Source organism: Xiphias gladius, chromosome 15 (genome assembly GCF_016859285.1).
Source record: "Xiphias gladius isolate SHS-SW01 ecotype Sanya breed wild chromosome 15, ASM1685928v1, whole genome shotgun sequence".
NCBI classification, from domain to species: Eukaryota; Metazoa; Chordata; class Actinopteri; order Istiophoriformes; family Xiphiidae; genus Xiphias; species Xiphias gladius.
In genome coordinates this window covers 8,715,149-8,729,857 of record NC_053414.1, presented here as the reverse complement: position 1 = coordinate 8,729,857, position 14,709 = coordinate 8,715,149, and the positions used below count along the sequence as shown (strand labels likewise).

Genomic DNA, 14,709 nt, shown 5'->3' with positions numbered 1-14,709 from the left:
CAGTTTGAGATGAAGGAGGCCTTTTTTTTTTTTTTTTAAACTGTGAATCACGCAAAGCTACTGTAGCGGAGTCCCAGAATTAAAATCTAGAGCTGGAAATTATGCTAATACAGGAGGTCCCCTTTAAAGTATTTAGAGTTAAAGAACTTGTTGCACTGTAAAAAGGCCCCAGTGACTGATATATTAAAATATTCACAAGTTTTTAATTTTTCAGACTTCTCTAATCTTTGATTTTTGTGAAATATTGGTTAGAGGGGAGATCTCTTTTAGCTGGAACTAAAAACACAGATCTGAAACATGACAAATAGCCCCAACTACACCCCCCCCTTTTTTGGGAAGGGGTCACAAGACAAAAAGGCTGGAAATCACTGGTTTAATATTTAATCACTGGTTTAACTAAACTGATGTTAAACCTTTGTTTTTCAGATTCAGAATATTAATACAAAATATAAATCTGTTAAATTCTGATGTGTTGTTATAGATGAAGCGACCCCGCAGTATATTAAGTAGATACATGTAGCTTTACTTATGTACTTTTACTTGTAACAGAGTATTTCTGCACTGTGGTATTGATACTTTTACTTCAGTAAAAAAAATCTGAGAACTGCTTCCACCGCAGTTTGTTCCAGACAACACAGGCTCATAAACTTTGCTTTTAAAAATCTAACCTGCAGCTGAGACAGAGCAACAGCCTCCTTCTGTTAAACACTGTATGTTTGTTTGTTGTTTTATTGAGGCAAATATGAGCCAATTTTAGCGTGTAAAAAATAAAGTTACTTTACTTTGAAATTATAAATTTTAAGCAATAATTCATCAATCAAGACATTATTTTCCTTTTCTGTAACTTGGTTAAAGTAGTTCATAAAGCTGTCACTTTTTTTCATTTATTTACCTTTACATAATTGCCTCATTTACGATAAAAAAAAAAAATATATATCCAAAAAGAAAGAAAGAAACAAACATAAACACTGTTCAATTAAAGCTTTTAAAAAAAAAACAACAAAAAAACAAAAAAAATCACAGTTGTATCCTGTTCAGGCCACCAGCACACTGAACAAACACTGATCAAATCATTAAAGACTAAAACAACATGTAGCAGGGCGACCACGGTGTTTCAGGACTTTCACGAGTCTGGCAGGAGCATCGATGTGCAATCAGGACAAGCTGCAACCACCAAAGAACAAAAGAAGTACAGCAATTACTTTAAAACTTTTCAGCTGTCAATCAGTTTTAGACTCATTCATTTCAGTCATTTGATTATAAAGTCCCATATTACAAATTTGGATCGTGTCAGCATCAAGCCTGTACTTGTTGAACAGATCACTTATCGGCTCGATTGAAAACAATATCATTTAAGCCTGCAACTAATGTTTATTTTCATTATCGAGTAATCTGCAGATTATTTCCTTGATTGTCTATAAAATGTCAGAAAATAGAGGAAAAGCAACAGTCCCCCACCCAAAATACTCAGTCTACTATCATGTACGACAAAGAAAAGAATTAAATTGTAAACTGGGCATTTTTGCTCTAAAAAAAATGACAAAATTATTTGATTAGCAAAATAGATGCAGATTAATCTTTTGTAAATTTACTAATTGATTAAATCAGCTAATCGTTGCAGCACTAACATCATTTAATTTTAGTCTAAGAACAATGCTAGTGTGTGAACAACTCCACAGAAGTGATGTGTATTTCCAGCTTTGTTACCTTATACATATTAGAATGATCTCAATCACTTCCACACAGAGCGGAACACAGATTTTGAATTAAAAATGCAAAGACATGTGGGATTAGCGCTACATAATCACCTAACATTATCTCTTTAGGTTTAAGAATTGTTATCGATAGCAAATTGCAGGAAAGAGGGAAACTGTTATCAGGTATAAACAATGTATGTTTAAGAAAAAATTGATTGCCAGCAGGTTTATGAGGATGGTAAATGCGTTCAACATATTTGTGAGGACTCAAAAAAGGTTTCACATGACATGTTTTTGTGACAAATACTGAGTGACAACTCCACAGGGTACCTCAAGTTACAGTCTGCTTTTAAGGAAATATGAAAGTACATTGTCCCCTGCGAATAATAAAAAGACGCTAAAAACAAAGGCTTAGAGGAATGAACAGCTGATGAGAGTTATGGCACTTACAGCTGCCACTGTGACGGGGCCTTCACTTTGGGGGAGTAAAGTTTAACAGCTGCTGGACTGCCTGCCGGAGGAAAAGACACAGAGGGATAAAATCGACACCACAGCAGGCAAGATGCATAGTGAAGAATCACCACATGTGACAGAGCAACTTACAGTAGGTGCTGATCACCACCACATCAGGAGAGGACATGGGAGAAAAGAAGAAGGAAGGAAAAAAAAAAAAAAAAAAAAGGCAATAGATCAGATCCACGGCCTCTTAACTGCCTTTTAAAATCCACTATAAAAAAGGAAAATAACTCTACAGCTGGGATTTCCTAGATCACAAGGTTGTCATGCTTTAGTTGCAGCAAGTTATAAATTTGTTATGACTCACTGGTCCCAGTTCTCCTTTGAAGAAGACAGAGTGGGTATGATGGAGCGAAGAAAGGATAATGAATTATCCCCATCTGAACAGAAACAAAGAGATACTGCGTTATGCTGCTGCGTTGTACCACAAAGCGGCTGTTTTTCGCACACACGAGTTGTTTCATCCTCATTTACAGATACACCGAAGAGTTTTTCACCACTAGTGGCGCTGTAGATGGATGGATGCTTGTATTTGCATCTCGTGCTCCATCTATGCCTGCACGAGGACGCACACGTTCATGAGCGAGGAGGTGACGTGATACAGATCTCTGCTGTTAGAAGAGGTAAAAATGGTAGTTGAGAAGAAGATGATTCTGACCATGATAACCTCAAGGTGTGTTTAAAAAAAAAAAAAAAAAAAAAAAAATGCAGGTTTTAAGGCAGCAAATGAAAGGCTCTGAATAATTTCAAGGGAAGATATGTATTTAATATGCATGTCAAGGTGTTGATGTGCTTCAAACGACCTAGGTTGTACAATATGTCCTGCCACCACGTCTCGGTAACAGTGTTAAAAACCCGATTCGATCGTCCACAGTTGACAGGACCGGACGAGGTGAATTGTACAAAGTCGAAGGGCCTCTCCTCGAGGGTATTCGTGCGTTGCACACGTCTCTACCACGAAACGTGACTGAAGTTGTTGTGTGAAAAATGATGCCACCTTCACTGACAGAGATGGGACAGATTCCTGTGTTAACAGCTTGGAGGCTCACGTCACCAAGACGGTTGTACGGTTAGAGAGCTGTTGGTTGCATGTTGCATGTTGAGGCGGTTCCTACATTTCACCACTAGATGTCGCTGAAGGTTGCAAATAACTTGTCAGCCTCTTTAATTTTTTTTCCCTTTTGCTGAATTCAAGCTGAGAAATGATGACCCCAAAACATCTTTGCATGAGATAAATATTTAATAAATAATTAAGCTACATTCCAAGTAGCTATTTTTGTTGATTTAACCCCCAGATAATGGATGTTGAGAGTTCAGTGCACTGGACTCTTTATTTAGAGTTTCCCACACACCTGTTGTGTTTTCCATCTCCTGTGTGATCTCCTGTAAGAAAGAGCTGCGGCGTTCTGCGTTGGAGGACAAACTGTCCCACAGCCACCGGAGAGCCCACACATTCTCCTGAGGGACAGAGACATTATTGGTTAAAAATGTCTGGATCCTGGTTTCAGCTTCCTGGCTCATCCAGACATTTTTCACAAGGCAGCGTAGTGAGAAAATAGTTTTTTTCGTCACTCTGATGTATTAAGTATATTAAATCACTGGAGTCTTTAAACACATCATGACAGCTTGAATTCTTGGCAGAATAATACGAGCTTGAAAGTGAAACAATATTTTGAGCTTCAGCCTTGTTTAAAAAAAAAAAAAAAACACGGTGCTGTACGTGATACATCCCTTGATACCATTCGTTTTCTTTCATTAGAATTTGAGAACTGAGGAATGAACATGAAAACTGTGAAAGTCAGTGAAATGCCTAGTCACAGAGTCAGCTGTTTGGATTTAATGTCCACAAACGGGATGTGACATCTAAAATGGATGGGAAGAGGAAAATACCTTATAAGTGTTGAGCACTGGGAGCGCTGGACTCAGAGCAGCACTGAGGATTCTTAAACCTAAAGCCCCTGTTGCCAACAGTAACAAGGCCTGATCTGGGTACACCTGTAAACACAAACAAACACTTATCAACGGTCTATTATCACTCGCTTCAATGCAGATGTGCGCATCCAGACATACTTACCTCCTGAAAGAATCGTGGGATCTGTATGTTTGACCCGTGCGGCTTGAGCAGTATCGAATTCACAACATCCTTTGCTTCCTGACGTCCAGACACGGAGGACAGAAAATACAGAGTGAAAACAACAACTACTAGAAATAAATGGAAAATTACAAAAAAATTAAATAGATGAGTTTTAAATAAACTATAAATACTTACATGTAGGAACTGTGGGTTCGGTGCTGGTAGAGCGGTGAGTGAACCACAAGGTGTGTTTACAACTGTGAGTATACGGGTCCAACACTGAGACTGGATTAGGAAAACATCAGACACACAGTCACACATTGGAAAATGCTAAACAAAGGAAAACTTTATTTATATAAACACAGCTCATACACAGTGGGGAAACTCAATGCAGTTTCAATGTAAATAAAAATGAAATAAGGCCATTCACTACCACTGTAACAACAAGCATACGAAACACTGCACACGAAATGTATTAAATGCCTGAAAGAAAATATTAAGTCATTCAAAAAAAAGAACAAAAAAGAAAAATGTTTCAAAAACGTGCAGGTCTGTGCACATCTCAAGTCTTCAAGGAGGCCATTCCAGCAGCTGGGAGCTTATAAAATAAACACAGCTTCACCAGACTCCGAATTGACCCCTAGAGGAGCAGTGACTGATGACTTGAGAAGTCTGGGTAGCTTCGGTCACGTCCTGGGCCTACTATGTATGTGCAAGGCTATTCACTGCTTCATAAACATGGAGAAAACCTTAAAAAAAAAAACATACTAGGGAAGTATTTTAAATGACCTAAAACCTAAAATAACTGCTAAAAAACAAAATAAAAATCCCAATTTAGTTTACTCAAATGTTCCTCACGGAGGATTAGATGCCAAGACGGTACATTAATCACCTCACCCAAGGCAGAAAGTCGCATTAAGTCTCAACGCTACTTAGAGTAATGACTGTTAATCACATGTCAAAGACGACACCCAAGAAAGAACGGTGTTCCCTATCTGTGTCTAACTCTTTTAAAACCCAAGTGTCCAAATATATATTTGAAATATATTAAAGTAATAAAAAGCTGATGTTCTGTCGATTTCGTGTTAAAACTGAGATTTGCATTAAGAAGGAGAATGAGATTCCTAAAAAGCAAAATGAACAGCGATGAGTGCTTTAGACTTGCATCAGTGAAGACGGCGGAGCAGCATCTCTGAACCCTGAGAGCGAACTTCACCAGCTCAGCGCGCTTCAGTGGAACAGCATCTGCAGAGAGGAGGGATTTTGACTGCTTATAAGAATTTTTTTTTGTTGTCCTTTTTTTCAAGATTTTTCTAAGCGAAAATGGTTGATGTTATAATACAGAATATCTTTGCCTGACCTTTAATTGGCCCCCATGTCGCATCAGAGCAGCAGAGCTGTGCCGGCTGACTGACCGTCAGCTTGGGTGCTGTCGCTGTTTCAAAGACGCAGAGATAAAAGAGGAAGAGGAGCGGAGTGAAGCGGGAGGCGGGGGCGTTGAGTGAGGGGAACAAACTGTGGCAAGCTGACGTGAAGTCTCCCTCCATGCACGTGAAGAAGGGGATGAGGTCTTGAACTGGCTGGAAGCTGCCAGAGACGTAAACCCGATGCAGCAAGTCAGCAACATGACATTACTAATCATGTCTAAACATATAAATCTATGCATGAGATTTTATTTTCAAAAGATATTAAGAGTTTAAATATTCTGATTTCTGAACCTATGTTTACTTACCTATTTTCTTGATACGAATAATCGTGCCCATCCCAATTTCCTAGAGCACAGGTTGATCATGTTGATTGACCAACAGTACAGAGCCCGAAAATATGCAGATTAGGGCTGCAACTAGTGATCGTTTTAATTATTGATTAATCTACTGATTGTTTTCTTGATTAACTGATTAAACATTTGGTCTATAAAATGTCAAAAAAATAGCAAGAAATTTCCAACAGAAGTTCCCAGAGCCCATTGTAATTTCCTAAAATGTCTCATTTTTGTCCAACCAACAGTTCAAAATCCCAAAGATATTCAGTTCACTATCATAATAAAAACTAAGAAACAAGAAACTATTCAGATTTGAGAAGCTGGAAATTTTTGCAATTTCTTTAATTTAAAAACCTGTTATGCTCTAATAAACTGAATATCTCTGGGTTTTGGAGTATGGGTCAAAATTCAAAAAGCTACTTGAAAACATATCCTTGGGCTATGGGAAATTATTACGTTCATTTTTCACTTTTTTCTGTCATACACCTAATCAATTAATCCAAAAAATAATGAAGATTACATCGATAATAAAAATAATTGTTAGTTACAGCAACAATTAATTATCAAAATTGTTGCTGATTAACTTTGTTGATTAACTAATTAATTAATTGTTGCAGCTCTAACGCACTTTACGAAATTTTGAATATACAAAATTTTGTCTGAACAATGCTCAGTCAATTTTAAAACAATTCCCTCTCTAAAGACCATCTTTAGTAAATAAAGGTGAAATTGAGCACACATTTAACTCTTTCCACAAAAAAACAGGAGAGCATGTGAAGTATTTGTGGTTATTTGGTTATAAACACTCACCGTTTGGAATCATCAGTCTGGACGACTCGTAGGTAGCGACACAACTCTCTGTACCTGCAGCCATGACACAGCCAAGTTTGGTTTTAAAAGCCAAGTGTGTGTGTGTTTGTGTGTGTGTGTGTGTGTGTGTGTGTGTGTGTGTATGCAGTATTAGTATATGTAAATCCATTTTGTACCTGTGCTGTCGCTGCAGAAGTTCTGTTCTCAGTAGAACTATAGAAATCTGTTCAATCAGGACGTCCTTCTTGCCTTTGTCTTTGCGGACGCCCGACACATTCTGCCCCTTCAGCACAGACACCAGCAGGACGTCATCCCAGGGACGAACACACAGGCTGCAGCGCAACAACGTGAAGTTATAATAAAACACAAGAAGGCTTTAATGTGTAACCTTAGGGATAAAAATGAAAAAACACACACACACCTACACACCTACCTGTTCCTCATGCTCTTCAGCTCAGCTGGAAAACAGAATCTCTTGTAAAAATCCTGCAGTTTGTGGGTGAACTCTGGAGTAAAATCAGCCATCACCATTTGACTCTGCACTGATGCTACAACCCTGAAAAAAAAAAAAAACGCAAACACGCAAAGGACACAGGGAAGGAGAAGGTAAATATCCCGGTGAATCACTTACAGATATAACACATGACGGCGTTGTGTTTGTGTATGAGCATGTGTTTACCTCTGCAGTAACACCACCTTAGCCTCATCTGCATTGGCCATGGGAGACTGTAGGATGAAATCTCTGCAGAGAATCATATTAATCAAAGAAAATTGATACACAGAAAATGCTTCATATATGTATGCGTGTGTGTGTGTGTGTGTGTGTGTGTGTGTGTGTGTGTGTGTACCCTGAGACGGAATAATGTCTAATAAAGTCTTCAGCAGCTCCCAGTCTCATGATGGCAGCAGCTCTGCCGTCCTGTTTATCTGCTTTGTTCAGGAACGATGACACACACTCGTACACCGGGGTGTAACTGCGAATAAAGAAAATTTAAATGTTGAAATGTCACTGCCGTCACTTTTTATGTGTTAATACGGTCAGAAGTACAGATCGAGATATACGTTGAGGCTTTGAGCCAGACTGAAAAACTATATGGCCAAGGTGTGTGTACAATCCTGTCCATGAAGAGTCGAATCAACGCCACCTGGACTTGGGTGTAGGTCTTGACGACGCTTCACCACCCATCCACGGCTGACTCCCTGTGCTTTTAAAACCCCCGTAACGAGCTCAGAAACCGGTCCATCTGAAAGACCGCACACCCAAACACAAGAAAAGCAATCTAGTGTGTGCAGCCCAGTGCGGTGAGGCATGCACAGACTTAAATGCTGGAGAAACTAAACAACCATTGAAGAAACACGTGGCTCAACACCGACACAAACGCAACACAGACTCCTCTGCAGTTTACCTACACCTGAAGGAAACCGGCACTCCTTCAAGAACAACAACCTACATATTTTGGATAAGGAGTACAGAGGGTTTCAAAGAGGAGTGAAGGAGGCTGTCTATGTTAAAGTAGAGAAACCATCCCTCAACAGAGGAGGCGCTCTACAACACCCGTTATTCCCCACTTACAATGCTGTCCTTTCATCCTCTCCTAGGAAATTTAGCAACAATAGTAACACCAGTACAGAGCAATGCTTTTACTATTGGCTCCCCACTGCATTTGCATCGTGCAAGGACACACAAGCAACCAGAAGGCACATTTCACATGCTGCCATGGTTACACGCCTTTTTCCTGATCAACAGTTGTTGGTGCTAACGGGCAAAGAAAGGTAGAACTGCACCAAAAAAAAAAAAAGTGAGGAAGAAGATTGCTAGCAAGTAAACATGAATGTAAACAATACACAATGTGTGTACAAATACATGTTTAAACAAATCTTTGTAAATATATTATGAAGAAGGAAATACAGTCAGCACATTTGTTATACCTCTAGGACAGTATTTTTTGGTGAAACACAGAATGTAAACATAACCTTTGTTAACTTAGAAGAAAACTCCATGGAGCACCTTTAAGGGAAATCCTAAAGATGGGGCATAAAATAATATTTTAGACAATAAAGTCCTTCTTACTTTGTGGCAGCAGTTTGAGGAAGAGCCTTTACTGTTTGAACATCACAATGCCCCTGTGCACCAAGTGAGGTGCAGGAAGAATCACCTTGAACTTGGAGCGGAAAAACTTGACTGGCCTGCGGGGAGCACTGTCCTCAACCCCATCCAATGAACTGGAGGCCGACCTCATTGCCCAACATCATGGCCCAGCCTCACCAACACTAAATCTCTGCAGCCAGGTTTCAAAATGTTGGAGAAAGCCTTTGCCCAAGAGCGGCGGCGGTGACAGCAGCAGATGAAGGTGCATGGTTTCAGAATGAGATGTTCGGCAATCATTAGTGGGTGTGATGTTAGTTGTCCACATACTTTTGGTCACATGGAGGCCCTCACAACTACTGAATGTGTATTTGGTAGTTATGCATCGGTAAGGATGGATCCTAACGACTGTCCTGTATTTAAAATAAACTTTCACTGATATATAAACGGTGTAAGATCATCTGAGGGTGGATAGACGTTTTGTCTTTATTATTATGGACAGCTCTGCTGTGCAACTCACTCATAGATGAGGCCTTGCTGGTTTGGTAGGTTCAGCCCATATTCCTGTAACGTTTTTCCTTTCAGAAAGGTTGAGAACTGTGTAGAGAGTTCTTGTCTGAAGCTCTGCAGCATCATCTCTGGACAAGAGGAAAACAAAAACTCAATGGCAGTGACATGGCGCGTGATTAACAGCTTAACCACAAGTGGTTCAGTCTGAGGTTTTCCCAAATGTGAATGTGACCGTGATGTCCACGTACAGTTTTTGCATGAGAGCGAGTACCTGCATGTCGGAGGTGAGCATCTATTTCAGACAGAGTGAGGTTGAAAGTCCTCAGTCCTCCCAGCAGTGCACTGTTTCTCAGGGTGTTCCAGAAGTCGCTCCTTTTGTGGCTGTTGCAGTGACACACGCCGCTGTGACACCACATTACACACTGAGTGAAAAACAGAAGCGATTTGCATTAATGGAGCTGTGAATAATTGATTTCTTGCCAAAAAATAAAAAAGCAAAACCTGAAATTTTCTTTATCTGCACCTGCTTTACACACACGCTACTGAAGCTCTCTTTGTGGGCAGTAAATTCAATTCCTGCACTCACGCTCAACCAGTAAGTTCAATTCCATCAGATACACGTTAGCTGGAGAAAAATGCTTTTTATGTTCCAAAATAACACAGAAATGTGACAGTTAAATTTAAACACAGCACAATAAAACATCATCTGCGCGCAGCTTCAAATGTTCAGATTAAGAGATATGGCCGAGACTCACAGGTTAACTCACTATTATGACAGGGTGCAGCATATGCCCATGACAGTGACACTATATATCGCAACATGTGCTAGTGTCTGTAACTCAAGGGGAAAACGTTCCACTAAAAAGGCTTATGAGTTAAGATTTCAAGTTCTGCTCCATTCATTTACTGATGAAAAAAAAAAGAACCTTAGGCAACCTTTCACAACCACTACAACTTATACAATATTTCCAAAAACAATGCACATCACGTCAGACATTCTGAGTTTTATTTCAGCAGCATGTCTTAAAGCCATGCTAACGAAAAATCTGTCATTAGGAATATCACTTAAGAGGTCGGTAGTCCATAGGCCAATACATAATTAATCTACCTGTTAGTTAAATGACTTACTGTTATAATAAAGTCATATAAAGAACTGTTATAATGAATGCTTCAAAGCGGCAGCACTGATGCTTTTATTCTAAAGCAGACGGCTCGTCTCGGGCCAGAAGTCTTGATGTAGTTGCAGTGCACCTGAAGCTTCCAGTCAACAGTCGGACAACAACATTTAGCGGTTAGCGGTTAGCAGTTAGCGGAAAGTTAAGCTGTTACCAGTCAGTGGCGCCGTTAAACGTGAGGATTTATTTACTGTGACAGGAAATCAGCAAACTTAACAGCTTCTCCGGTTCAGGCACCGATGCTAACAGGCTAACTCCCGGACTAACTGTTAACTGCTAGCTCAGTGTAAATATTAAATTAAATATGGATTCAGGAATCCATATTTAATTGCGATACTTAAGTGAAACGACTTGCCCCCAGCACTACTAATCAACAGTCCCAAGCTTGACATATTGTCATATAAATGAGTTAAGATTATCGTAACGCTACTGTAAGATTCCTGACACGCGGTCAGTCAAAAACTGGCCTCCCAGAGCCGGCCCTCTTCAGCCGTCACTCTTTTACTCCTCTCTGGTGCAGTGCACGTGCCAAGCACAGAAGCCAGGGGTTGTGGGTTTTTTTTTTTTTTTGACAAGTGAGAGGGCGTGGTTCCCCCGACTCTGTCCTTGCCCCCCCTCCATTTCAAAAAATTATCAGATCTGGACGATTCACACAAATCACCCAAACTGACAAGAAAAAAAAGCAACAGTTGCTGAAAAGCGAGTGGTTTCCCCGGCATCAACACATACCGCCGACGCCAGCTTGTCGCAGATGTAGCAGAAGCACTGATCACAAATGATCTGGTTGTTGGCCACAGGGGCATCAATCTCACAATCTGTAGCCCTGAGCGGGACAGAAGAGACGAAGGGTGAGCAGCTCTACTGGAGGGCAATATTTCACAAGTATGTGGGGTAACTGACTCACGTGAAAGGATAAATGGGACAGTCGTAGCGTGCGTGAGGTAGCACCTCGGCGCGGCGGGAGAAGGTTACGACCAGGTCTTCATCCAGGGCACTTTGAGATAACACAAAATCTGAAACACAGAGGAGGAGCAGCTGGTGAATATTGAGAACCTTCAAATCGGACCCATAGAGCAAAATGTGTAAGGCAAACACAGTTGTTACCACTCTTCTTCACATCCTCCACCTCCACAATGAGAACTGAGGGATCACTGCATGATATGTCATCTTCATCATCATCATCACTGAGGATGATGATTTCCCCATCGTCCCCAATTGTACACATCAGAAATGCCTAGCACAAAAAAAAGGGAAAGACAAGGCCATCATCAACACACATATGTAGCCAGTATAGTCAAAATATCACCAAAGTGTACTTCTGTAAGTTGTCAGTCTGGTCTTCGTCACTCACAAACCAGACCCTTATGTTTTGTTGCTCAGTGAAAGCTATGCAGGCTTGCATGTCTGATTTGGGAGGACTAGTCCAGTGCCCGTTCAAAACGTGGCTGTAAGGCAGGGGCTGGTTGCTGTGCCCATGTTATTCCAGCGTGGAGCTTTCGTGAGAGCAGGTGTCATTTGTCACTGCTGGAGTGGGCTGCTCTGCTCCACTCTGATAGTGTCTGGGTAACGGTGTAAGTGCTGCATCAGTTGAGTTCTGCCTTTCTTAGAATCCCTGGCATGTCCACGCCGTAAATTGTCCGGGTGCTGCAACGCCCTCGTAGTGTACTTCTGCCTTTTTCTTCATGTCACGTAACGTGTAGAAAATCGACGTCTGAAGTTTTGAAGCGTCGTATTAGGTCTTGCTGAGCATCTGCCTGTAATCACCATAAAGCTCCTCTTGTAAGAAGACAGTATCATCGCACCATGCGGGGATGCGTCATTACGCGCCTTTTCCAGTCGTGCAGGGTGTAGTTCCTGATGGCGCCTAGCGTTACTTACCTCTTTCTGCTCAGAGGTCTCCTCCTCTCGCACGCGTTTGTGACTTTGAAGGTCACGCTCCTGGCGCTGCGCTAGCATCTGCAGCTTCTCCTCATCTCGTGTGCGCTTGTGACATTGGCGGTCACGTTCCAGACGCTGCGCTCGCATTTCCAGCGTCTCCTTATCTCGCGAACGTCTGTGGCTTGCCCGATCCCGAGCTAGGCGTGCATCTCGTGCTTCATCTGACTCAGCGGCACGTGCGCGGCGCTTTGCCTCACGCATACGCTCCCGCTTTGCACGGCTATCTTTAGGCATGGTGAAATCAGCAAATGTGGTCTGCAAGAAAGATTAGATGTCAAAGTCAGTGGTTAAACCCTGATGCCCCGTGAACTACCGTCCACTTTCCACAACGGAAGATGAAGTGCTGGTTATAATCACATTTCAAACTGCTTACATGAGGTAAGTCAAACGTTGGGTCGTAATTTATGATCTCTCAGTGCAATATTTCATGATGTTACTGATGATGTCGTAGTTTATGTCAGATGGTCTTTCATTATCATCCCACAGTGCATATTTCGGTGATGTCAAATTTCTGTGACATAATCACGGACACAACTGTCAGTTGGATGGTTTCGTAGGGATTTTTATAGATTATTTTATGTCTGTATTTTCTATTTTCCCTACAACCGCTCATCCAAAAAAAAACTTCACAGTGGACAGTGCACCTGCTTGGGTCCTCAGCAAAACTTCACAGTTGACACTGCACTTCCTTGGGTCCTCAGCAATATACCGGCAAAGTCTGAAGTCAATCGGATGAGCAGTTGTTGGGAAAATCGAAAAACAGACAGACAGACAGAGATTCCTCATTTATGATCTCAGGGTTCAACATTCCATGATGTCAAATTCCTGCGACACATTCCATGACACAATTGTGATGTCAATTAACCCTCTGTCGGGTGGTTTCGTAGGTTTTACACAGTCTAGTGCAGTGCCCGTTTGAAATGTGCCTGTAGGTAGGGGTTGTTTGCCAGGCCCCCGTTGATCCAGCTTGCGGCTTTTTCTGAGGGGTCTCCTTTGTAACCGCTGGGGTCGACTTCTCCGCTCCGCTCAGCTCAGCTCAGATAATGTCAGGGGGGACGGCGTAGACAGTGCCGTCTCAGCTGAGTTCCGCCTTCATTAAAACCCTGGCGTGTGCGCGCTGTAAAGTGTCCGGGTTCCTGCACGGTCCTAGTAGTGTAGTTCCGCCTTTTTCCTCACGTCATGTAACATGTAGAACAGCGATGGTTCGAGCTTTCTCGAGAACCGCTCATCCAGAAAACTTCGCACGGCAATACACCCGCGAAGTTTGATGTCGATCGGATGAGCGGTTGTTAAGAAAATGGAAATCCAGACAGACAGAAAGGCAGACAGACAGACAGAGATTTCTCCATTTATACTTAGATTCGAGAGGTTCGTGTCAATAAAAACATATAGAACATGTCATCAGGATGAACCGAGTCTTTGTCACAAAACTGGCTGCGTTATTCTGTAGCCTTAACTTTCCTACCCAGCCCAAACCAAATCACATTTATTTATTGCTTGTTTTAAAGAAGCTAGCTATTAGCTTCCTCCAAGGCAGGAAACAGAAAGTTAAATGCGTCTAACAACAGTCGCCGCTTGTGTCTAAGTGTTCACGTTTTACTTTTTACTACAAGGTTTAGTATCGTTAACATATTAGAATACGTTTAAATTGTTGTTAAGTTTCGTGAGTGGCAGAATGATCCTACCTTTGTTGTCGAGTAACCAATAATAAATATGTTGTTTTTCGCGCCGGGGTTCTCAAATCTGATGGCACCCGATCTGACGAGTTTTCTTCTTCGTTATCTTTATTAGCGACTGACAAACCAGTTTATAAGTGTATTACCGCCACCCACTAAGATGGACTGGAGCTTAAGGTAAATGAATGAAAAAATACAAATTCTCAGTTTATATCGTAATATAATATAATATGATATTCCACTTTGTTACCTCTCTCAGTAATGAGAGGAACTGCACTGATGGTTGTCATTCTTGCACATATACATAGCTTTATTTCAACTTGTTGTACAGTTTGTTCTCCACTGCTGTTTACTTTTTGTATATCTGAATATAGATTCAATTCCAGTTGGATTTATGGGCAGTTTTCCCCCATTTTTATAGTTTTTATTTGTGTTTGCTCTACCCTTTTGCACCTACTGTGTGTG

General features: G+C 41.2%; 1 protein-coding gene across 6 annotated transcripts; it reads right to left on the bottom strand.

Moving 5' to 3' along the window:
* Positions 1-1,009: 1,009 nt before the first annotated feature.
* Positions 1,010-14,362, bottom strand: zgc:112980 (uncharacterized protein LOC503706 homolog). 6 transcript variants are annotated; one of them, XM_040147227.1, is made up of 24 exons: positions 14,254-14,330; positions 13,213-13,805; positions 12,942-13,079; positions 12,509-12,823; positions 11,735-11,864; positions 11,535-11,643; positions 11,360-11,453; positions 9,727-9,877; positions 9,466-9,583; positions 7,708-7,833; positions 7,539-7,601; positions 7,293-7,415; positions 7,036-7,191; positions 6,860-6,913; positions 5,648-5,874; positions 5,453-5,532; positions 4,483-4,572; positions 4,288-4,365; positions 4,104-4,208; positions 3,566-3,671; positions 2,521-2,593; positions 2,301-2,308; positions 2,148-2,208; positions 1,010-1,164 (listed from the first exon to the last, which is right to left on the bottom strand). In XM_040147227.1, the coding sequence occupies exons 4-24, from the start codon at positions 12,800-12,802 to the stop codon at positions 1,155-1,157; spliced, it is 2,256 nt and encodes a 751-aa protein (XP_040003161.1). In that variant the 5' UTR covers positions 12,803-12,823; positions 12,942-13,079; positions 13,213-13,805; positions 14,254-14,330; the 3' UTR covers positions 1,010-1,154. The 6 variants fall into 6 exon arrangements, with proteins under 6 accessions (XP_040003161.1, XP_040003160.1, XP_040003162.1 ...); XM_040147226.1 differs by having other exon boundaries at positions 12,942-13,805; XM_040147228.1 differs by lacking the exons at positions 12,942-13,079; positions 13,213-13,805 and having other exon boundaries at positions 14,254-14,350.
* Between the last annotated feature and the right edge of the window lie 347 nt (positions 14,363-14,709).